This window comes from Chionomys nivalis, chromosome 11, assembly GCF_950005125.1.
Source record: "Chionomys nivalis chromosome 11, mChiNiv1.1, whole genome shotgun sequence".
NCBI classification, from domain to species: Eukaryota; Metazoa; Chordata; class Mammalia; order Rodentia; family Cricetidae; genus Chionomys; species Chionomys nivalis.
The window spans coordinates 49,036,674-49,063,003 of NC_080096.1; the positions used below are offsets into that span (position 1 = coordinate 49,036,674).

The following is a 26,330-nucleotide window of genomic DNA, read 5'->3' on the forward strand; positions in this document are numbered from 1 at the left end:
AATATGTGGCTAAGAGAAGCAGGCTGGAGTCTCCTGAGACCAGGATACCACTGGAGTGGCAGACTGAGAGCTGAGAGCAAGTTTCAGCAACCAGACCTGTGCAGAAGTTAGGGCTACACGGACAGCAGGTGCTGTGACATGGGCTGTTGCCAGTCTTTCTCCACAGTAAATATAAAACAAGTAAGCACATCAAAGAAAAGGCAGCAAAATCCCTGTGCAGGTTGGTGTTTTTGTCAGCTGGACACAAGCTAGAGTCAACTGGGAAGAGGGAACCTCAGCTGAGAAGGTGTCCTCATTGCATTGACCTGTAGGCCATACTGTGGAACACCTTTTTGATTAATGATTGAGATGGGTGGGTCCAGCCCACTGTGAGCAGCACCCCCTCTGGGCAGTCCTGGAAGGGAAGTCAGGGGAGCAAACCTGAGGCAGAACTCTTCCACTGTCTCTGCTTTAGTTCCTGCCTTCAGTTTCCTTCTGCCTTCACACAACGATAGATTGCACGCTCTAAGTTGAAATAAACTCTTCTCTCGCCAAGCTGCTTTTGGTCAAGGCCTTTTATTCCAGTGACAGAAAGCATACTGAGGCAGCCCCATAACTGCAGAACCGAAGAACAAGCTTTAGCTCTTCTCTCCACCAACCATAAGGCTGGCGGCACTTGAAGACCGTGACATTGATTGTGATAAGCAAAGGTCACTTCAGGTGCCCACCTGAATCTGAAGTCTCCTTAGCCACCTTGCAGAATTAGAGTATTTCTTTCTAATGTTCGTAGGTTTTACTTAAGGGGAGGAAGAGTTAGTCCAGCATGTACAGTCTGGTACCAGCTGGCTCTGGTGCCCACTGCTCTGTGCCAGCCACCCCTTCTTGTTGACCTGCTCTGTTCTTTATGGGTTTCAGAAATCAACTACTATGGATTAACACTGTTTCTGCCTCGCTAATGTGTACAAATCTACTTAAGCCTTCTAAACTGGCAGGCACACTTTTATTTTCTAAATGTGTAATAGTACCAACTAGAAAACCCTTCTGAGAGTTAGGAATGAATGTATAGAGGTAGAGCAGGCACATTCATTCAACAAACATACTGAGAATCTACTACAAGAGAAACAGTATGCTAGCTAGACTCAGAGTATTTATTATCCTTCAGATGTCTTCAGGAATGAGATATATGAAATGTAATACAGAATATGCGGTGGGATCAGGAAAGTGAGACTCCAGAGTTGAATGTTCACAAATGAAGCTACAGGTCTGCCTTGGTTTCAGTGAGAAGTGTCCCCCATAGGTTCATGTATTTGAACACTTGGTCTCCAGCTGACGGTGCTGTTATAGGTTACAGACCCTCAGGAGGTATAGCCTTGCTGGAGAAAGCACTTCCCTGGTGGGGGGCATACTTGGAGGGTTTATGGCCTTATATCACTCTCTGTTCTCTCTGTGTGTGACAATGCAGTCAGCTAGTTTCTTGCCACGGCCCCCATGTCATGCCCTTCTCCTCCATGGCGGACTCTATCCCTCTGGAGCCTAAATAAACCCTTTCTTACTTAAGTTGCCTTGGCTGTGGTTTTCTATCGCAGCCTCAGAGAAGGTAACTACTACAGCGCTCATAGCAGGAACTAATGATGGCCTTCTAGGCTTGGGTTTGATTTGTGCTTTACAAGTGCTGAGTGCAGTGACAAGTCAGGCTGGAGAGGATTGTTGTCCACTACCTAGCACCCCAAACGGCTTCGTGCCTCCCCCTTCTGGAATGTAAGGCACTGTTTTTGCCTGGCCAGCTGTCCTTATCCTTTCTTTTGTAAGTGGAGGTCTAAGATTTCTTTGGAGAGCTTTTTTCCCTCAGCCTCAGGTTATGTGGTTAGTAACTCTGACACCTGGTTCTGATCGTGGTTGGAGAACTCAAGCTACACAATGAGATACCATCCCGTTATCTTTGAGATATAAAAGTTGTTTAAGAGAAGAGCAAATGGCCCCAATTAGGCAAATTAGATCTATGGGTATCCAGTGGCAGCTGCTTTTCTAGATCCATTGGAGAAAAGTGATTCTTTCTCCCTTTGGTCGAAATTAAGTGTAGAGTTGTTCATGCTTTGGATGCTACAGCATCAGGAGATGTATCCTGGGAATAGGGCTCACAGTGAGAAGAGAAGAGGGGATGGATTATGACCTGTGAGCTTGATTTTTGTCCACTTGAAGCCACACACACCCAGAGATCTTTCAATTGCTGAGCCCAATCCACTATCTTCTGTGGCAGTCAGTGGAAGGTAAAGCAAGTTGGTTGGAACTCTTAAAAAAGAGTCTTTGTTAACGTATCTCCAGTTCACAGCCAGGAACTTGATAATTCAGCAACTTTTGTTATAGTGCTCAGGAATTTTGGAGTTCAGGATGATCTAGTGAGATCCCTTAAAATGACAATGTTTTCTAACTGTGTCAACAGAAGGTACCCACAGAACCTGATGGACAAAGGCTCCAGCCTCCACCAACAGCTCAGATGGTGATGGTGCTGTCCTCAGGTTCTTCTATGGCCTGCTCATTAATTCTATCTTAGCTTCAATGACGTCTGTTCTACTAGGTAGAAAGGCGAGAGTGGTCTTTTGAGCTCGACCATTTGGGCCTCCACTGTTCATGGCAGCCAAAGGCTCAACGATTATCTGCTGAATTGAGTCTGTAAGCAGCAGAGGTCGTTGAACAAAGATACTTCCCCTTTTAGCAAGAGATATGGATAAAGGAGGTGGGGCTTGTATAGGTGAAGTCTCTGTCCATCAAGGGATAGGCCACTGTCTCCACAGCAGAGTCCCCTCTACCACACATGAGTGGGGGCACAGGGAACCTGGGTCCGCTCACTTCCTCCAGACCATCTCTCTTTTCTAGCTGTTCTAGATCAGCAAGAGTAGAGGGAAAGTGAGGCACTAAGAGTGTGAGACCATTTCTAGGAACCAAAGAGAGCAAAGGAGGTTCTGAGTGCAAGGTGGGAGTCTGAGAGAAAAGGACATTTACTGAACACACTGCATTCTAAGACCCCCCCCACCCCCCCACTGCACAGGGCATTTTACTCTCTCCTCTCATCAATGCTTTTCCAAGTAGGTAAAAGTTGGAAGACAAAGGCCCACTAAGGACAAATGACTTCTGCAGGCTTAAACAGAGCCCACATGGCTTGGTAGAACTTGAAATCTGTTGTGGCCGACTCTACTGCCAGGCATAGCTCCTTCCTATACATTCTCTGCTTCTCTTTAAATTACTTTTTTCAGAGCCCAAATGGTTTATTTCCTTTTAGAGTTTTTGTCCCAGATCCATCCTAGTATTGAAGTAGAAGCAGGCAGCGCTGATGCTCTCTCACACATGTTTTTCTCATAAGAAAACCGAGCTCTTCGAGAGACGTAGCAAGGCAGCTGAGGTTGAATAGAAAGAAATGGCAAACAATGAATGTAAATTTTCTGTAGAACCATGACTTGAAAAACCATGCAGGAACATGTGAGTGACTGCATGCCCTGGTGTTCCCAGCACACGGGATGCAGCCTGGGAGAGTGCCTCTCTGTTCTTGCAGTCATCTGGACAGGGCAGACAGCCCTACAGTGTGCGTTCCCTTGCCCCAATGGGTGATAGGCTGCACGACATAAACACTGCTGAAGCTCAGCTCCAGGCAATGCAGTACACTTAACTTGAACATGATTTATGATTCTATCAGTAGGGGAGGCTCCAACCTGCACTGATGCCTAAATGTGAGCTTTCTATTTCAAACAGAAGTTGGGGGGAGGGCGGAGAAAGGGGAGGGGGAAGGAGGGAGAAAATGGGAGAAGACTTTCACATGAAGAGAAGATACAAGTTCAGTTTCAAAGTTTTACTTGTATGCTAAAAACAAACAAACAAATAATGAGTCTAAGCATGGAATCAATGTAAGATTAAACTAAACGAGGAAGAAAGAACTGTCAAGGGGCTTATTTGATAACAGTCACTTATAGTTGATGTATTTGGTATCAGCAAGGGGTCTTGGCCACTGCCTCCACTTAAATGTGGACACGGCTCCATGCCTGTGGCAGGGAGTGTACGGCTAAAGGAGAGAGGGATACAGGATAGGGAGGGGAGGCAGCGTCCTTTGTCAGGATGAGTGTGGATGTGGGTCCACCAGGCTAATCACCCTGTTATCCACAGCACTCCCTCCAGGGGCTCTGTGACTCTTGAAGAGATTAAGGAGCCAAGTGGTCCCCTGCTCTAACCTGTTCTCCCTGGACAGCATATTAACGTGATTCCACCTCAGACGAACCCTCTTTAAAGTTTCCTGTAGGATGACAAATTAACCCAGCAGGGTGTCCCACACATCTATCTTCATACAAATTATTAGTGTAATAGAGCTCTGAGTTATGCATTTATCTGGTAATTATTGAACAGTTACACACAACCAAGCTGAGTTGCCCTGGCCCTTTATGAGGTTCGCTCGGTGGGTGGCCTTACAGTTAATTTGGGACGGTTCTCCACTCTGCAGCTCACTTGCAGAGAAATTAGCTAAACAGCCTTCTCCTTTAAATATTTTCCATGTCACCGTGAAACTCTTTACAATACAATAAAGGTACAGTTTTAATTACGCGCTTCCTGACTTTTGTTATTTGTAGTTTTAAAACATTTGCTGGCTCTAGTTTTTCCTTTGGCTGGGCAGTAATAGCTGGTTGTAAGTATCTGGCTAATGAATTTAATAATTTCCTGAAATGAGACTTAAAGAGCCTTTGCTAAAATGCTGTATTTCCTCTCTGCTATCACGAAACATCCAGTCCCCTGGACGTGGTGTCCGTGTGAAGCTGGGCCATGTGTGTGTGCTTGCTTTGTATTCCCAAATCTTTCCTGTTTTCCTCATGCTCCAGAGTGGAGCTTGTTAGGTCTGTGATGCCTGGCTTTGGAAATCAGCTGGAGTCATTCCTCCTGGAGAAGGGCGATGTCATGTTTCCCCAGACGACAAACTCTAATAAACACTCTGAGTCTGTCTGTTGGCAGAGTTTGTCAGCACCGTGTTTGCAACAGGTACTTAATTACTTCTCATTTTCTTGAGATGATTCAATTGCACTAACACAGGAGAAACAAATTAGACCCAGTTGAGCATCAGTATGTTCTACAGCTAAGTTTAAGAAGCTTTCCTAAACAGCCAAGAAATTTGTGGATACGACAGGAGAAAGCTGTACAAGACTAACCCTTGGGGCCTGTGCCAACAGAGTAGGGCCATGGCTACAGTAATGAAACACCAGGGTATGTCTCTTCCGGGTTTGTCATTGGATGGAAACAATACTCTAGGCAAATATTGTGTTCTTTTAAAGGGACCCAAAATTTTGAGCTAATTTTTCCTAATACATAGCAAGGCAGAAACTCCTGAACAAACTAATACTGCATATTCTAGGCACCTCCATAAATGCTGCAAAAATACTTGTTCTTGACAATATTAATTTTCATTATTGTTGTTATTAGAGAAGGGGTAAGGACTTCCCATGATTCCCCTCGCTTTCTGTTTCAATCTCACATATGCATTCATTCATTTATTTGAGGAATGGTTTTTGAGAGCTCTTGTGCAAGTCATGAGGCTGAGGGATTCAGGGGTGAACGGGTAAGACACAGTGTCTGCCATTTAGTAACTGCTGCCTTCATATTTACCGCCCCTTCCCTGCTGCTTTTTTACTATCTACGCATGCTGCAACCCACACTCCTCCAGCCATTCCTGGTGACCCTGACTTCTGGGAAGACGATCTTCATGCTCATATCTCTGCAGTATGCTTTTCTTGGACAAACTGGGAGGTATTGTTGACTTCAGCTCCTCAGCGGCTTCATCATGAAGAGCAGTATCTTTTTCTGGGCCAGGAGGATCATGGATTGAGAAGGCTTTCAGAGAATATAAAGTTTTCACTTCCTCTCCAATCAGCACATGTCTTTGAAAGCTACATAGCAAATCTTTGGCTTATATGATTATTGTTTCGGTATATGTTATGAACACATTTATTTATTTATTTATTTATTTATTTTGATTTTTCGAGATAGGGTTTCTCTGTAGCTTTTTGGTTCCTGTCCTGGAACTAGCTCTTGTAGTCCAGGCTGGCGTCGAACTCACAGAGATCCGCCTGCCTCTGCCTCCCGAGTGCTGGGATTAAAGGCGTGCGCCACCACCGCCCGGCTAACACTTTTAGAACCAGGACAATTTGACTTCTAAACTATATACACACACAGTGAACTCACATACCATCACACACACACACACACAACACACACCATATACACACACACCACTTATATACACATACAGGTATGTACACATATACACACACACACTATATATATAGATACAGGTACGTGCTTGCACACATATATGCACACAATGCACATATAAAGCACAACACACACACACCATTCACACACACCACTTATATACACACACAGGTATGTACACACACACACATACCATGTACACACACACCACTTATATACACATACAGGTATGTACACATATACACACACACACCACATATATAGATACAGGTACGTGCTTGCACACATATATGCACACAATGCACATATAAAGCACAACACACACACACACCATTCACACACACCACTTATATACACACACAGGTATGTACACACACATGCACACACACACACACCCTCATAAAGATGGAGTGGTGCAACCACACCTGCATTCGCTTCATTTTAATTTCATAGTACCTAGTGGTCTAACAGAATTATTTGTTTTCAGTTGCTCTCTATTTTGCATACTGACAAACAGATGGCAAAAGGTTTGAGATGGGGTTGAGCATCATTCTTGTTTGTACTCTGACAATGCCAAATGACATGGTATTTCCCCAAGAGGATGCCCTTCTTTGTCTTCCCTGGCATCTGGTGCCTCTCCTAGCACAGTGGAGGTCAAGTCCAATTTCTGAAATGCTTGGGACTCTATGTGTTTCTGAGTTTGGATTTTATTTTAGAATTGGGAATATCTGTATACACTTACCAATTAAACAACCCTAACCTGAGAATCTGAAATTCAAAATGTGCCAGACACTGAGCACCAATGCGATGCCCAGGCTGTGTCACATCTGCGCTCACAAGCCCATTCTTGGGAGCATTTCTGATTTTAGATTAAGGTTGATCAGCCCACCATACAACTGCTGCTTTTCTCTTCCCTCGGCTGCCAAGCAGCAAGTACTCTGGGGATCCTTCAGTCTCTGCTTGTTCCCTCTACTCAGTAACTATAAGAGTACCTTGCTTGTTGTGAGCACTTGGTAAACATTTGTGGGAAAAATTAAGGGGTCACCAGATGGCGACAAGAATTTTCAAGTTAATTTTAACATTGAGAAAAGCCAAAATGACTTTAAAACTGTTTGAAATCACTCGTGCCTCAGAGAAGCTGTGCCTTTGCCAGTAGCAAGGAATCAGAGGGCAGTAAAGAAAGAAGAGACAGGAGTCATTTAGGATAGCTATCTAAAATCTCAGTGTGAAAACACAGTCTATGTCATGACTATCAGTGAAGCTAAATGGCCATAGCATGTCTCGGACTAACAAGAAGTGTGAAAACAAACGAAAGGTTTGAATAAAGGGAGCTCTTTTTTTTTTTTCGCCCCAGTGGCAGAATAAAGGTTAGGAACTAGTGAACCGGAAACTAAACAAGATGAATGTGGTCTTGGCTCGGGTCAGCTCAGATTGCTCTTGGTAAGTCATATAAAGTGCATAAGGAACAGCTCACTAGCATATTCCTTCCTCATCTATTGATTTATACAACCCCGATTTTATATATAGCGATGATTATATTAAGCTAAAAAAATCTAACCTACACGTTGTACCCTCCCTTATAGCTAGAGCTAATCATAAATAGTTTTGACCATGTGACCATACAAAAAAGGATAATGGATGGCTGGTGAGATGGTTCAGTGGGTAAAGGTGCTTGCTGCCAAGCCTGAAGACTTAATTCAATTTCTGAGACCCACATCTCAGGAGTCGAGACTCCGGCAACTTGCCCTCTGATCTCTACACACACATGCCACTATATGCATATATAACGCATACACACACACACACACACACACACACACACACACACACACATACATACGTATGCAGTGACATGTGTTTGTAGAGGTTAGAGGACAATAAATTTAAAATATCGTTGACGGTTACTCCAAATCTTAAAAGGAGTCAGACAAAGGTTGGAAAAACGGATCAGCTGGTAACGGAGCTTGTTGGAAAGCCTGGTAACCCAGGCTTAATGCCTGGATCCCAAACTGTGAAATGGGAGAACGGATCCCTGCAAGTCACTCTCTGATCTGCACACCTATGCTTGTTCACATGGACATACGAACACACACATACACACACAGACAATGTAAAAGGGTCAGACGAACCCTTAGGGAATTATTTTCTTAAACTGTGTGTTGCATCCCCATAAAGAGTCATCTAGCTAAATGTGGGGTTTGTGCAAAAATTGGCAACAGTAAAAGATTCTACACAACTGAAAACTAATTCAAAAATTAAATAGTTAATGAACTCAAGGTGTTTCTGTAGTGTTCACCTAGGCTGATCACGTGACTTTACCACGGCCTTGGTTGTGAGTGTATATGTACTTCCCATTCCACATGCCGCCCACACCACACAACACTAGCTGATGCCACCTGGGACACCTCCATTCGAGCTGAGACTCTTTAAAGTTGTGAATTGAAAACATTTGTTTGTTTGCTTGTTTTTACATATGTGGTCTTCTGCTCTTATAGAAACAAAATAGTTTGATCCTGGAAGACAAACATTTTTCTACCATCATTTGCCAGTATGTATCATATTAATACATCTTTGGATTGTATTGGAATATTTGGTTTCTAAAGTTGTTGTTTGAGTTGTTGATGAGCTATATAAAAATAATTCAATGACTTCTGGCTTTAAGTTAGGACAAATTTCCTAACAATTTGTGGAATGACACTAAATATATATGTACTGTGTGTGTGAGAGTGTGTATGAGTGAGTGTGGAGGCATTCTCAGCATTGATGATAAAAATTAAAATACTGATTTAATCTAAAAATGATGAAGATGCTTCATGTCTTGCAGTGTCAAATATTTAGACAAAATATAATTCTATGCAGAAAATTAATAAGCATATCCATCTTATTTATGACAAATTATCTTTGGTCTTTACTAAATATACATAGTAACCAAAGAATTTTTTAAAATAATTTTTATGCTTTTTTATCAGCTACTCTTTGATTTAGACACCCATTTTATGTCTAAATACCCTAGGTCATGGAGAGACTTCTCAGCGAGTGAAAGAAGTTTCAGAACTGAATCTACATCACCAGGCATAGTCACAACGTTTGGAATAACAGACAGAAGAACAGAGGTTTTCTTTCCAATTATCATAGATAAGATACATTGCCATGACTGAACATGTTATGACGGGGATGACTTTAGGTAACATTAAAAGAAAGTTTTGATAAGCTCAATCTTCCAGCTTCCAGTGCCCAATAAATGCAATTGTGTACAATGACAAAAATGGCTTTGTTGAGATTTAACTTTCCTTGCTCCAGGTTATTTTAACACAGTAGTTTAACCCCTTCACCTGATTCTAACCACACAGAGAAATAGGTGTCAAAGAGTTATCCGCATGGTATGGATGGTCCAACTGAGACCACAAGGCAAAGTGATTTATCAAAGCCATAAAGAAAGCCACTGCCAGGGAGGAGATTGGATTTAATAAACCACATACCTCTACCTTTATAATGTAAGCAGTAGAGTGGTCAGAAGCCATAGCATTTAGTACCAAAGCTTTTCTGAGATCATCTCACACAGTTTGCTTTAGATGACAGGCTACGGTCCTTCCCCATCTTGGAAGCTCCTTTAGAAGCAGTAAGGGAAAGATCGTACATTTGTGCTTGCTGTTTCTTCTGGAGCACTGAGAATTTATCAGAGTGTGTGGGTGGAGTATGGTGTGGTGTGGGGGTTGGGGTAGAGTGTGAATTTCTTTTGAGTGTGCATTTCCGTGCACTTAAACTACTTTTAATTTATCCATTACGTAAAACCTACTTGGTGATATAAAATGTGTGAAAGATTCGTTGGATACGAGCGGACAAGTTTATTTTACCAAGATCTTTATATATTAAAGCTATTATAACTTTGTTTACATTTGTGGCAGATGAGATGTTTCTGTGGGCTTTTGTTTGCTCTCTGATTTTATATAAAATATTTTCTTCATGGAGTTGTCCATTTTTGATATAATCTAACCTATATAAATCTTCCTTTGTGGTACTGTCCATTAATTTTAAGCTCTAAAAAAATGCCTCTCTATAATACAGAAATCAACATCTTTTTCTAGCATAAAAATACATTTTGAAGTTATTCACCAAGTAAATTTTAACGGAGATGTTCTATTGGTGATTTGGTCCTCAGACTTGGCCTGAAATACCAGTCTTTGTCTCTGAGGGGTATTGTCATAGGCATGAGCTTTCCATGTGAAAGAAAATGCAGAGCCCATTGTGAATGGCTCTTCAGTTTTGAGGGACAGAATCCCAACCTAGAAATACCTTAACCAACAGATGCCCTAGTTTGCCTGCCTTAACTCTGATTCTCAGCACAGAGATGCAACAGAAGGGAGTCATCACCTACTCCAAGGCCTATGCCACACACTAAAGGGTAGGAAGGGGACAGTGAGGATGGGTACCTGAGCAGATTTTCGAGAAAGGAGAACTGAGGATGTTGGGACTTGTCTTGAATGTTGGGGAAAACAAAGAATCTTTGGTATTCCATAGTTCTTAAATGAAGCCCTTTTTTCCTCATACACATCTTAAAACTATGAATATAATTAGGAGGTCAAAAGTCCATGTGTTGTGGGGCTTAACCATTGTGCACCTGGTGTAAGTGCTAGGCAGTCACAACAGTTCATAGAAATGCAGCTTGAAGCCAAGACACAGTGTAGATACCCTTGGTATTTTTTTTTTTAGTAAGGAATGATGTATGTACATTGTTTTCGTTCTTCAGAGAGTCTCCAAACATGCTACTGTATTGCAGTTGTCACAGGGAGAGTATGAGTTTGAGAAGAAAGGTTCACTCTCCATTGTGCGCCCTCCTCAAACTGATGAGACACTAACAAGCCAGAAGGTGAATGGGAACGCAGGGGCAGCTCCCAGCCTTCCCGGCTGTTGGCATGCTGCTCTTCACCACCTTCGCTGCCCTGCTACACGAGGGGTTTTTCATTTGCTTATAGTAGGAGCTGCGGGCTGTGTTCCTGCCGCCCCAGCTCCTGGTCGCCTAGCTAGCTTATGCCCCAAAATAACAACACACAAATTGTATTCATTTAAACACTGCTTGGCCCATTAACTCTAGCCCTTACAGGCTAATTCTCATATCCCGATCAACCCATCTCTAATAATCTGTGTAGCATCAGTCTTACCGGGAAAGATTCAGCATGTCTGATCTGGCAGCTTGCTTCATGGCGTCTGCCTCTGAGAGGAGCTGCCCTGCATCTGCCTGGGAGAGGGGAGCATGGCGTCTGAGCTCACTTCCTCTTCCTCCCAGCATTCTGTTCTGTTTACTCCACCCACCTATGTTCTAACCTATGAGGGCCAAGCAGTTTCATTATTTTTTAACCAATGACCTTCCTCCATCATTTGCTCAGAACAGCTGCTACTCAGGACTCTTTAGATCGGACTTCAGTGCTGTGCACTCTTTCAGGTCTCTTTATCTGATGCAGTGATAGTAGCCTGCTACACACCAGCTTTTCTTAATGTTCATTTCCTTTCTCCAGCTCTGTTCTCTGAGGACGGGAGACACTGGCCCCAGTGTCTATACAGTGACAAGAACCCAGTAAGTCTTTAATGAACAAATGAATGAACTTCCACAACCTCCTCCTCTGAGTCCTGCAGAAAAATTTGTTCTTGACATTCATTTAGCATTTGAATATGCTAAACTGAACATAAAAGTGAGGAATAACATGCCTTGGACCATAAATATTCTGACCTAAAGCAGCTTCATACCTGCCATTTCCTGCTATAGTTTAGATGCTCAATGAATGTTAATGACAGGCTCTAATACTAACTAATTTAACGGCTTGTTCAGATGTGAATTCTCAAGTTTCTCTATATAATGTGTAATATACATATACCACATATATGTATGTGCACACATATATGCATGTGTGTATGATAAGCATTTGTGACTTTGTCATATGTACAAGTGAGGAAGAGTCAGGGAGCCTGATGAGAAAGTCATATCAATGAACACAGTATCTCTAAGTTGAAGAAACTGAATTTCCTGATAAAGAAATGGTTTCCCATGACGGAGTATTTATTTTTTTAAGTGATATTTTTCACATGTTCTCTGTGCATCCATCTCAAGTACCACATTTCCTTAGGACTATCAGAGTTTTCATAAATGGATTCAGATTTGTGGCCCTAACATTGCAACAAATACCAGTTTCCCCAGGTATATGTCAAAGTAGATAAGAGACTGTAACTCTCTAGGGTGTTTTATGATGCCAACCGGTAGATCACAGACATGAAGGAGAATCTGATGGAAGGGTGAAAATGGTCACAGTTATTCATACTCCTACCGTGGGAGTTTTATAAATAAACCAATAAATATTTTCATCTTGCAATAGGATCAAGTTAAGTGAGTTGTTGACATTCTCTTGAGGTTTCAGGCTTGTCTTTAACGTGAAATACAAATCATATTTCTTGTGGACACATTTTAATAATAAACTTAAAAGCACATGAGACTAAAATAAGGGAAACATAGCAATGAAAACCAGACAAACTATCTACCACTTCAAAAGGAATGAATGAAGACAACTCGTCACCACCCAATGCCAACAACCTCAACACAAAATGCCGCATATGGAAATCGGGTTTCGTGGGAAGAGAAACAGTAAGGATGGGAGACTGGAAAAAACATTTATGTGAGACATAGGTAACTGGCCATATGGAAAAAGCACACACCCAGATACATACACACAGACATGCACACACACACCTCGAGGGCACACTTGATTTGGGCTCAAATTATTTCCCACCTCTGCAAAATTCCACTGCCTCTTTAAAAAAAATTGTCTTTGTGTCTTTTAAAATTAAGATTGGATGCCAGATCTCTTTGGTCCCTAAAATTCGAAGACTACCCTTGAATAACAGAATAACACTCACTGCAGGGGAGCCCTCACTGTCTCCTCACTTTGCTACTCTGATCTCAACATTACGATGCTTACACCTTGTGGGTCTCTGTGGAGCAACTCACCTCTGGGTCCTGTAATGACAGGTCGGTGATGCTGTGTGAATGCTGTCCCCAGGGAGGAGGTCTGCGAAGGGGAGGGGCTGCTGAAACCAGACTTCTCCGACTTCTTCAGTGTGGTTGGAGATGGCATGCCTGGTAAGAAGGGTTGATTTGTTGAGGCAACTTTAATCTACATAGCAACAATTTGTGTGATCAAAAAGACAACACGTAGAGTGAAAAAAGAAATAAAAATGGAATTGTTTGTAAATGGAAATTTATGCTGAATTGCTGTGAATTTGCTACAGGAACAAACAGGTAACAGAATGGCTCCTCTTTTAGGTGGTTCTATAATTTATTTCAATTTATTGTATTAAATCATAGTCTGTTGATTTTCTCTACATGGGGTTTTCTGTATCTTGGATCTTCAGTGTCCCCTGTAAAAGACCTGCATTTTAAGATTTACATGTTCATAGTTTTAGTTGTGAGCCTTGTCTTTAATGGCTGAGCTATCTCTTCAGCCCGTGACCCCAGCTAAGACCTTAAGCAATTGAGGAGAGGGTGCCCAAACTGGCCTTGCCCTGTAGTTGGATTGATGACTATCTTAAACGTCACCATAGAACCTTCTTCCAGCAACTGATGGAGACAGGGGCAGAGACCTGTGGTGGAACATGGGTTGGGCTCCCAAAGTCCACTTGGAGAGTGGGAGGAGTGAGAATATGAGCAAAGAGGTCAAGACCATGATGGGGACACCCACTGAAACAGTCTACCTGAGCTAATGGGAGCTCACCAACTCCAGCCAGACAGGGAAGGAACCAGCATAGGACCAAGCTAGACCCTCTGAGTGTGGTGTGCCTGGGGCAGACTGTGGGGCCACTGGCAGGGAGGGGCACCAGTATTTGTCCCTGCTGTTTGTACTGGCTTTTTGGAACCCATTCTCTTTGGGTGGATACCTTGCTCAGCTTGGATATAGTGGGGAGGGCTTTGATCCTTCCTGGGAACAATGTGCTTTGCCCTCTCTGCAAAGTGGATGGAGAGTGAGGTGGCGGGTGTGGTGTGTGTGTGTGTGTGCGTGTGCGTGTGTGTGTGTAGGGAATGGGAGGAGCGGAGGGAGTGGAAACTGGGATTGGTATGTAGAATGAAAAAAGATAGTTTGTTTTCTTTTTAAAAAATAAAAAAGATTTTCGCATTCAGAGTGGTTCTATTGCGGGGAGGAGGAGCTTTAGGAGCTAGGTCAAGGGGGGAGGTCTTTAGGTCATTGGGGGCATAGTGCTGGGTGGGATCCTGAGAGCTGATCCCTTCCTCTTGTTCTCTCTTGCTTCCTGGCCAGGAGGTAAGCAGTTTTACTAGCTGCATTCTCTCCACCTTGCTATCACGCACCACACCAGTGAGCCTGGGAGGTCCACCTGAACATGAACCAGATCCTCTAAAACCACGAACCAATATGACTCTCTTCAAAAGCTGCTTTTTCCCCCAGATACTTGTTCTAGTAATAGAAATCTGACTTACAGAGGCTTCAACTTTTCCAGGGAATCTGTCATGCGTCTGCGACCTCTGGGACCCTTACAAAGGAAGCTGCCTAAGCGCACAAAGACAGCCTCACATGCAATCATTTCGTCTTGTCAGTTACTGTATTTCAGCACCAAAGCATTTTGCTACACTTTAAATAATTTAGCTTTTTTTTTTAACATAAAAATGCCCTTGATAATAGCAGCTCAGATGTTCCTTCAGTGAATTATTTATAGAACAAAAAAAAGAAAAGATAAAAGTTAAAAAAAAAAAAAAACCTTAAAAGACAAGCAATTGGGACTGGTTCAGTAAATATGGCCTAACCAATGCAAAGAATACTGTAAAAGAATAATGACATAGGAGATATTTATAATATACTGTTGACTGAAAAACCAATTATAACATGGGGTGTTGTAATACATCAATCACAGCATATGCAACACAATTTAAGCGATTTTTTTTATATGCAGAGAAAGAACTAGAAGATGTGTGTGAACTGTAACCATGTCTCCCTCAGTCGAGTTAAATTTCTATGGTTTTCCTTGCCTTCATTTTGCTTACTCGCCCTTTCTACGATGAACATATATTACCTTTATGCTAAGAAAACACAATAAGAACTTGTTTTTTAAAAAATAGCATTTTTGATCCAGAGCCTAGGGTTTTCACAATATTTCAAACTCAGGAAATGCTTTGGAAAGAAAAATAGTGGGGAAATAATGAGAAAACAGTTCCTTGTAATTACCAGATTTGTGGTGTTCTCCACACAATGCTGACAGACACAACTGGAGGCATCTATCCATTTCGGAGCGTGCCAGTTAAGACAACAGACATTTGGACATAAAAATAAAGGAAATGACTTCAAGTCTCCATATCACAGGACAAATCTGGAATTTCAAGTTTCCAGCACAAAATTGGTCTGCACTGTATTAGAAGAAGACGTTCATTTACACATGTCTACCTGTAACTTTTCTTTTTGTCAAAGCTCTGAGAATTATTTGGGCAAACTAGAAAAATTAGTAATAGATTTATTGATATTAATATGCAGCTGTCTTTGAGTAATTGCTAGGACTATGAACTATGATGAGCATTTTTTATTTAGATACAGAGATGGTCCAAATGTCAACTTGTTTGTCTATACCTAAACACATCTATTTTTTAAATCTGAGATTAGCTTGATTCTAGAATATGATATTCAAATACAAGTGGATGTGAAGTGAGTCTGTTTCAGCCTTCTCTAAGTTAAAGATGTTGATCAAAGGTTGTGAAACATACCAAAGGATCCCAAAGGATTCTCTGTGTGTGTGTGTGCATTCATTTGTGTGTGTGCGCATGTATTCCTGTGTGTGCATGCATTCGTGTGTGTGTGTGTGCGTGCATTCGTGTGTGTGAGTGTGTTCTTTAAACTCCCTGTACAGATTTCATCTTCACCTGTGATTTCACACAGAGATGCCACGTTATAACAAAATCTAAGGTTTCCATCCCAAGAGAGAAACAAACTAGTTAGTGCATTTCTAGTCAGACGCAAGTACAGAATGGATGGCTGTGTGATTTCATTTTATTCGTACTCCTGAATCAAATGCTTTCTAGGTCAATTCCTATTTGATCTGAATTAAAAACAAAGTCACTAATTCTAGTGGCATTAATTACATTTGTTTGTTGAAAAGTCTACGGACCACACAATACCATTGTGCTAACAGGTAGGATACTCTGAGGTCGTACATGAACACTGTCAGTGACATAAACAAGGTATTATCATTTAACTACAATGGGGAAAGCCTTCCAATAAAAAGGGAAATAATAAAATGTTTAAGTGTAGACATATCTCCCAACTCATTCAAACCTCTGTTGCACAAATGAAGTTTTGAGCTGCCAACGATTCTGCTTCTTTAAATTCAGTCAGATGCCTGAATTACATGTTAGGAAAGACACAGAAATAGAATAGCAGTGGAAGATGTCAAAACTTTGAAGACTGCAGATTTTATTTTAGTTTTTGAACAATGGAATCATAGTTATAGTTATGGTATTTAACCAACTTTATTGAAGGGAGAAAATGACTGACTCAAGAAAGCTGTGATTTCTTCAAAATGTTCATCTTTTCTCTCCATGTTTGATGTGTAAGAAAGGAACTTTAAGTACAATAGACAGTAACAAGTAAAGAATGATCAAGTGCTAAATAATTAGCGAAATAGGGGCTTGGGCAAAGTTCAGTGGTTAAGCACTGCTGTTCAAGTATGAGGACCTGACTCCCAATCCAAATCCCAAGAACCTACACAAAGCAAGGTGAAGCCATGCTCAGTTAGTCCCCACACTCCTATGGCATGACGGACGGCCCAGGGAGGAAAATCCCTGTAAGTCTGCAGGCTATCTAACCTGGAGTACACAGTACAGTAGCACAAGGAGTGGAGACCTTGCCTAAAACCAAGGTGAGAGGTGAGGCCCACCTGCAGATTGTATCTGACCTCCACATGCACATTGTAGTGTGAGCGCACGCATGTGCACGCGCGCGCACACACACACTCACACACACACACTTACACACTTTAAGCTCTCCTTGAAAGAGTTAAAGAGGGAAGAAGCTCAGTCAGCATGCAAGAACAACAAGCCAGACTGTCTAATCTTCTAAATTTATCCCAGTCAAGTAATGTGAACCCTAAGGCTGTCATGAAGCTCAAAATTACTTTGTGTTTTCAATTTTTAAAGACTTATATTGAGTACATTTCCTTATTATATACTTTAATATTTTTCTACATGCATAATGTATGTTTTGGTTAATTTGTTTTGTATACTTAATTGACCAGATGAAATTTCAAAATGCAGCTAAAAATCCTCGATGTTAAAAACTACAGAACATACATCTTGACTTTTGCTTTTGGAATAGTTTAGTTTCCGTACATTATTTCAAAGAAAACTCCTCATTAAAGTTCTTCTACTCACTATCTGTGCACCAGGTTATAGAATTAATGTACGAATAATAACTGGTAGGGATTATTTAAATGAAACTTTAAATAAAAGACCAAGACCTTAGTTCTAAAGTCAAAAGGCTGAATTCTGCCAATGACTGTGAGGACATAAAGGAGAACCCTAAGCTCCGGAGAGGAGTCCGGATGGAACAAGACCATGACTCCAGCCTTGAAGAGTCCTGAGCACCTTGTTAGACTGAATATACTCAGAACCCTGACCACAGAAATGGGACATGCAAAATGTGTGCTGCTTTCAGTTGCTAAGTATATTGCGATATGTCACCTGCAATAAGAACGAATAGGATTTCAAATATGTACAGCAACACCTGTAATGCTCATTCTCTGGACTTCAAGAATTTTCTGTAACTTTTACCTAAGGAATCCTAAGTTATAAGGTTTTCCTCTAGGATACACTGAAATCAGTGAAAACGACACTACCTCTTGGAAAGGCTACGACGTTCTTGGAGTCAGGGAAGAGGGGTGTAATTCGTGGTTATTTTCAAAAAAGGATTAAACACTTCTGGAAATTGTTATCCCTCCCCTCCGGCCAATTCTTGTAAGAAATAGATTTCAACAAATAAGATTAAATGATATTTTAAAACTTTAAATTAATTCTCAAGGTCTCCTGGAGAAATCAAGACTTACTTTAAGTAATGAAAAAAGGAAACAGGGGAATCCTGATTTTAACCGCAGATTACAGGCTGATCAAAGACTGTGACCAAGAGCTCTGTAGTGGCAGCTGTGAAAGGATTGCTACAGGAAGTAGGAAGTTGTTCCTGCCGGAGAATCTTCCAAAGGAGTCGCTTTCAGGATCTATAGGAGCAGTGGGTGTGTGGGAGGACATACCATAAACATGAATTTTCCAATGACAGCTGGACAGACATTAAATTAATTTATGCGTCTGAATGTTTTGCTTGAGTGTATGTATGCGTACCACATGTGTACCTGGTACTGTGGGAGTCAGAAGAGGGCTTTGGATCCCCCGAAAATAGAATTATGGATGGTTGTAAACCACTGCGTAGGACCTGGGAATTGAACCTACAATTCAAGCAACAGTAACTGAGGCAGGTGAGTGCTGTTACTTGGTTGAAGAGCTAGTAAAGATGTCATTTCCCTCTGAGAGTTGCCCCTAAGCAGGTTAGAAGGAGACCCCCCAAATGCTTCAAGGTTCATTTATACCAGTGGTTCTCAACCTTCCTAATGCTGTGACCATTTAACACAGTTCCTCATGTTGTGGTGACCCCAACCATAAAGTTATTTTGGTGCTGCTTCATAACTGCGAATTTGCTACTGTTAAGAATTTAATGTAAATATCTGATATGCAGGATCTCTGACATGTGACCCCTGTGGGGTTGCGACCCACATGTTGAGAACTGCTGGTCTGTATGGTCTTTGGCACACCTTGGCTATTCTTTTCCGTATTGTCAGCTTCTAATCCCCAGCAACCTATCTTGCTCCAGGTCAATTATTCCTCCAAGCCTAAAGGTTACAACAAGCCTTCATCGCCTGCCTGTCTCCAAGAGAGCTAGGAGACACCTGGTGAAATCAAATTTCTGTACATTAATTGCTTCCAAAAATCGAACTGTGAATAATGAAGCTATAAATTGGAGATCGCCAACTATGTGCTTTGTACTTACAAATATCTGAAGTCTTTACATTTTTATTTCTTCTATATAGGTATTATCCTTACCGTCCTACAATCTAATGCTGCATGAGGTATAGATTATGGCATATTAAGAAATTTGCCTACTGATGGCATTTTAACATCCAGGTCTTGGCAATTTACTGGACAGTCAGGCTGGACAAAACCTGACTGTTGTCTCATTAGTACAAAGTAAGGTACTGCTAAGGTAAAGTTATATGCAGACTCAAGGCAATGTAAGTTAGGCAGATAGCATCTCTCCTTCGTGAAGAGTCAAGATGAATACTAACATTCTGGAGTAGAGAGGATCATGGGTAACTGAAACCGCACCAAGCAAAACAGCAGCCTGGGGCTGCCACAACCACTAGGGCGGGAAGGAGGCGGGGAATCCTCCTGCAGGTGGAGCAAGCAAGCCAAGCATGCCCGGGAATAGCCAGTAGGCAGAAGGATGGCTCAGAGAGTGACTGAGGGGAAAGACTGAGAAGGTGAGAGACCAGTTAGTAAAGGAGAGGAGCCCAGATTTGAACCCATGCAGCCAAGGCTCATTCTACTTTCTGTGTAACACTTTCCTTTCTGTAAATGCTGGTAACCACTTTTATGACTGGCTTTTTACATGCAGGTTTTCAGATTCAACTACCTTTCAGGTACAAGTCTGGGGAAACAAAAAGCCCAGTTGTGTCTACTAGACTAATAGCATCCGTATCAATTTCCCTAACATTTCTCAAGCCCAGGATGAAGGCTCAGGCACATCTCTTCAATTGCTGAATTATGCCACATTCTCTACTCTGCCCTTGGCAAGAACAGGGCCTTTCTAGCACCACCGAAACTACTCCACGTGATTAGATCGGCTTTAACAACCAGGATGCTAAGGAAGATGCTAACTGGATAGACTAATGACCATTTTAGGACCATTCTGGTCCAGTCCGTGCAAACATACAAAATGCGACATGAAGATGTGGTTGAAGAGTTTGTTCCTTTCTTAGATTTTTGTACTAATGATAAAAACCATTACGGTTCACTGTAACATAACTTACTATAATTAACACACTAGGTAACCATGAGGTTAAACATTTGGCTATTAGCCTCTTTCAGTGAATAAAAATGTCTGGACATCACTTTTTATGAGGGAGAGAATCCGATGAAAGGTAAGATGCATCCAAAGTCTGTCCTCATCCTGTATGCATTTTAAAGGATGCTGCGGGAAAACCTCTGGAAGAATTACCATGTCATAGAGATGTCCAGGCTGTTTAAAAGGCTTGGTGACATAGTGATTCCTTCCTTTTTTTTTTTTTTTAAAGAAAAAGGAGTATGGTAGAAAACATCATACTAATCTTTCTAGGGGAAAGGAATAATGAATCTCTATTGTGCTCCAAATATTGTCTTTTAAGTAGGAAGAGCTATGTACAGCTACAGAAAACAGAGCAGAGACACAAGGAAAATGCTACATGGAAACCTAGTTTCTGGGGCAACACGAAGCTTCCTCTTTCTTTAAAAAAAAAAAAAAAAGCAAAAACACAGCCCAGAGACAAGTTGTGTGCCATGCTTCATAGTGTCCAGGAGACAGCATATTCTCTACCTACCCCACTGCTCCTAGTCTTTCTTCCCGCCGTATGTTAGGGGAAGAATTGGCTTTGGCTCAACACAGCAATCACTCCCATTCGTAGGAATGTGGGTAAAGAAGAAATTTGTGAGAAAAACAAATGATTTTCTTTGCACTAAAAAAAAATGCAACATGGTAAAACATTCTGCTTAGATATACAGTTGCAAAAGTAAACAATAGCACCTGTGTTTGGTTTGCATCTGCCTTTCCCAATATGGCAGATGCCAGGCACGTGAAGCTACTCCAATGCACGTGGGTTAACTTACAAATTCCATTGCTGGGCACCACCACAGTTTGGGTGTCCAGAGTCATGTGAGGCTGATGGTCACAGCACCTTACAGGGAAGATGCGTGTGCTGGCATTGAGGTGGAGTCCCCTGGAGCATCTCTTGTCTGTGTGATGCCAATGGACGTCCTACCTTCTCATTCTGTTGGACAGGAGTGGTAACATGGCTTTCATGGATCTTATTGTGAAAGATAGGTGTGCACAGGTAATTTGTAGTCTCGAGAAGCAAAGCTTGTGCACGGTGTGAAAGGACGGGGAACCCAAAGGTTCCCCCTTTCTTTCCCTCTCATCTCCAAGAAGCCACAGGCAGTGCAGTCTTCCAGCTTTGTCAAAATCCTTATCGGTGCTTTTCTGAGCAAATAACATTAGCCCCAGTGATGTGAGCTTAAGTGTTTATTAAAATATGATCCTACCTGTCACTCCAGTCATGATCAAACACTTGGAATTTGAGGGTTCAACTGGCAAAATTTAATTTGAAGGCAGTGTGGGGTAACGCTGGCAGGAGGACTCTATTTCCCTTAATATTTCTTGGATACATGGAAAGCACCCATCACTTTATCTGAAGTGAAAAATTTGAAGCTGATTGAAACATTTCATAAGGGTAAGAGAATATAATTTTGGGCCTCTTCAAATTGCTTGAACTGTGAAATCAAGTAATAAACACGAGAAAAGGTTCTGTCAGCGAGAATCTCGGCTTGGTATAGTCAGCATTTTCTTGCTAAACCTTATTATGGCAAAGCATTTGATGCTCCATCTCTGTACTTGTTCATCCTCACAAATAAACTACTTTGACCTCCACCTGTTACTTAGTGAAGTCTGCCTGCCATCCTTCAATAACCCTGCTCTGTGCCCTGAAAGGCCGTTGAGCCGCCGAGAAAGTGGGAAGATAGACTTGTGCAGTGAATTGAGCTGATATCCTTGTATAACTATCCAGCAATTCACAGCTCAAGACAGGGCTATATAGTAAAGGAAAATGGATTTTTTAAAAAGTCAGTGTTTATGAATGTTGGAAAGAGGTAATGTGTTTCATCATTTGAAGATGGAGTTTTTCCACAGAAAGTTTCTCTCTTGGGCTACTATGTAATGCAGACAACTTCTAACCCAGGCCTGATAGGATAATCCGTCTATAGACTGAACCCTCATTTCAGATCGATGAGCCCGAAGGCCATTTCAAAGCTTAAAAATATTTAGAGTCCAAGAATACTCATTACACTGATATTTTGCAAAAGAAACTGCTGGATTTCAACTACATCTTCATGCATGCAAAAATGCCACAGTATTATTAGCAGTATCTAGTAGACATTTCAAAAACCAAAAGGAATTCTGATACCAATCATACAAATCCATGAGTCATTGCAGCACAGTATCTGGCTGGCTTGCTATTTCCTTTTTAACAACAGTGACATATCAAACAGAGTAAGTTGCATTTCTAATGATTAATGCTGCATTCGACAGAGGAAGGGTGTCTGTCTAATTACATTACACACTTATCTGTGAGGGATCAGCAGCATGTTTCTGCTCCCTGTCATTCTCTGTGACAACATAATGATAGATCCGTTTACTTACGAGTGCAGTTATTAAAAACCGCGCTGTTTTCTTAACTGTCTTCATGTCTTGGAAATATTTTATTAAAAATTACTTATCTGACACTAAGGGTAAATGCTTGGCAGAGCTTTGCATATCAATTAAGAAAATGAGTCAGTTCCATTCAATCAATGTCTCTGTTGAATGTTGCATTCAGGTTCAGTGAAACTTGCTTCTTCTCCACAATGCTTTGGATCTGGAGTTAATGACTCACCCTTTCCCCCACTCGTCTTATTTATCCAATTTTTAAAGTTTGGTTTTTTACTTCAACTAAAAACTGCTCATGGCCGACATTTTCTCTGGAGTCATGATTTAACACTTCTTTTTCACATTCACACCTTTTTTGGAAACTCAACACAAGGATCCCATTTTAAGCAGACAACTCCCCACAGGCCAATCAGGATGGATCGCTAGCTGTGCAGCATCGTTCACAGCTTTTTCTCTTCATGGGATGAACTTTATCCAGCACTTGTGAGGAAAAGGTCTTTATACGGGCTAAAAACAACACAGCAAACCACACTGGGCACTACAACCGGCTATTCCCAACTGAGCGACTACTACGTGTGTCAAAAAAGACAAAGCCGGCTTTCTCCACTCACTGATCCAAATGACGATGGTTACTGACTTGCCCTTGACGGTGAAAGAAAGCTAAACACTTTTAGGCCCTACACACGTATTGGATATTAGAACCCATGACCTGGCTTACGTCAGCACCTAAGGTGTGCTGGGATGCAAGCAGGTCTGCAGAATGACTTTGGTAGACTTCACTCTTCATGACAAGGCTGATGAGCAGACGATGTGCCCTGACTGGCATCGATCCACGTAATCCTGATATTCAGAAGTCACTAATGCTGGAAGCTGATGTTAGCTAACTCTAGGTTAGGCTTGCTAAACGGCAGAAGAGCTGGGACTACATAGGACACTCAGATTAGAAACAGACATGTGGCCGATGCTCTCAGAAGTTCTAACATGCTCAATCATGTCTATCTACACCAAATGGAAACTTTAATCTACCCCTCATTATTTGCAAAGTAGGTGCCTAGAAATTGGAATTATTCAAAATAAAGAACAAGAGGATAAACGGCCCACATCCAAACACAGGTACTCAGGAGCCTGGTTTGAGTGAGTTCTGAACATCAGCAGAGGCTGGTGGCACCCATTCTCCACAACCTTGCAAGGTGCTGGACTATATGCAGGCCCTCACATCTAACAAACCAGAGAGCCAAAGATCGTAGCAGCACTGTATTTAATAATCCAAAAGCATCAGACAGGATTTTAGTTGATAAGAGGTGGGGAGGGAATCAGTAATCCTTGGTTCTAAAAAGTCACACCAATGAGCTGCTTTTAACATGTAGTGTTTCCATTTCAGTTAAATTTTTCGCCTCTAGGAAATATTGTAAAATGGAGGGGACTCTTGTATGCTGCATTTCTCCCTGCCCCCTTCGTCTGAGAGACATACACCGCAGCCAGGGCTGGAGGAAACCCTCTCCACTGGAGCACTTGGAGAGCTGTTCAGAAATCCATCAGGACGTGGTCTCTGATTTACTGTGTGCATATGAGCGCTTCCTGGAACCTCCCAGGACGGACTGCACCCATCATCTCCAAATGGGTGGCATGTCTTTGATTAATTGATGAGTTTATGATGTAACTGAAGCCTGTGGATGGATGGAGTTGGATAAATTATTGTAATTGTCTGCAGGAAAACGGGTTGTGCACACAGGCCCATCAGAAGCTGATGCCCGGGATAGACAGGGAGACCAGGACTGCAGGGATCTACATGGACCCAAAGCCTTCCTTCTTCCTCTCTTCCCATTCCTCATAAAAAAGATTCTTGCTCCAGAGTATTAAAGAACTACCTTATTAAAAAGCATTGGAAGCCTTTATTTCCACATGAAATATGGTATAATACCCTATCATTTAATATATACATAGATTCATTAGCATGGTAGAAAAACAGAAGGTAAATAAGAGAGAAATCAGCCTGCAAATACGATCATAAATGATCTGATATCTGGTCACTTTTTAAATAAATCAAATGGATATATGTGAAATAATTATCTATGTTTAGCTCATATGTGTATATATTGTATGTATATATGAATGTATATATGTGTATGTACAGTTGAGAACAATATGTGTTTATTAACATTAAATGTTGCTTATAAAACACTTAACTATTTAAAATTCCAGAAGCATTCTAGTGACAAAAATATTAGCCAATATGCCTTCTTTCTTAATCAAATTATGGCTTAGTTCATATCTACACTATGTTCATACAGTAGAGAAGTTAAGATCACTACTTAAAGGGAATTTTTCTTTTATAGCAGAGATTAAAACTACCTTATGTTGTAGTTCAAGAAAATTTTAACAATATCTAATTTAATATCTAAGTAAAGCAAAATATCATATCTGAAGCAATTCTAATCTATCATGTATCTCTGTCTGTCTACCCTTTATCCATCTGGAAGTCACAAACCTATGACAGGGAGATCTTGGTACATATAAGGAATGATTTCTTTGGCTAGCTCAGGATGGTCCCAACTCATGTACTTCACATACTGTGAACTTCCTAGAGGTTGTGCCATCTGCATACATTTTAGGAATGGGGCAGGTGATCCTTGGCTGTTGGGAGGAGAAGGACCTGGAGACCAGGTCAGCTGCTGCCCCAGCGGTCAGGGGAGGGCTGGTAAGCAAGCCAAGCACAGTGGGAGATTACTGCCCAAGCCAATGAAGAAACTCCCAAACTGTGAGGTTTTCTGTCCCCCACATCCTGTCAGTCTCAGCACTCACTTAACGATCCGCCCCTTTGCTTCAGTGAGCTGTACTCACTGAGGCCAGCTTTGACCTTGCTTATTTTTCTGTTTCACCTTCCACTTTGCACAGAGCTTTGTAGGTGATATTTACAGATGCATACAACATGTTTCCCATCAAATGCCATAGCATTATACCCCCTGTAACACTTCAGAGTTCTTCTAGTATTCACCAAAAAGAGATACACAATATTTCAATTTGTGTATCAATTTAACAAGCTCTATGGATTATTAAATGTACCTCATGTATACTGTAGGCATCCCATAGATAATGACAGATACAGTACTTTGCACATAGTGGGAAGTCAGTAAATGGTAGCTTTTGATTTCTTCAGAACATTATTTGATGTTCTCAGAGCTGAAGTGGAAGGTGGGGCTATTTTGTTGTTCCCAACTCTTCCCCACACAGAAATCCAGAAAATCTAGAGCAGTTTGCAAAGATTGCAGATTTGATCATGGCAGGAAATGGCAATCTTAGAGATTTTAATTCCTAATTTCTATACATTTTTAGAAAGCATTCTGTCTTTTTCTTATTATTCCCTCTCAAACAAGCCTTCCAAGGGAGCGGGGGCTGCAGGGGATCAGCTTTATCGCTCTTCTCTTCCTTCACACACTGAGCCAACAGCACCTGGGGATGGTGACAGACACAGGGAGAGGAGTCACAGGTGAGCCTCGCCAATCAGCGTCATCTTCTCTGTTGCTCCATTCTAAGATATTTCTACAGCTCACTTTCAAACGTGAAACTAAAGGATTT

The 26,330-nt window shown here is 41.5% G+C and overlaps 1 protein-coding gene across 4 annotated transcripts in view; it reads right to left on the reverse strand.

Annotated features, from left to right (window-relative positions):
* Positions 1-26,330, reverse strand: part of Nfia (nuclear factor I A) — a 345,107-nt gene that overhangs the window by 64,317 nt on the left and 254,460 nt on the right. For 3 of the 4 annotated variants that reach the window (XM_057783547.1, XM_057783548.1, XM_057783546.1), the window contains exon 7: positions 13,214-13,342. The exons of the other annotated variant lie outside the window; for it this stretch is intronic. In XM_057783547.1, coding sequence (XP_057639530.1) covers positions 13,214-13,342 — 129 coding nt within the window. The remainder of the gene's footprint in view (positions 1-13,213; positions 13,343-26,330) is intronic. 4 annotated transcript variants of the gene reach the window in all.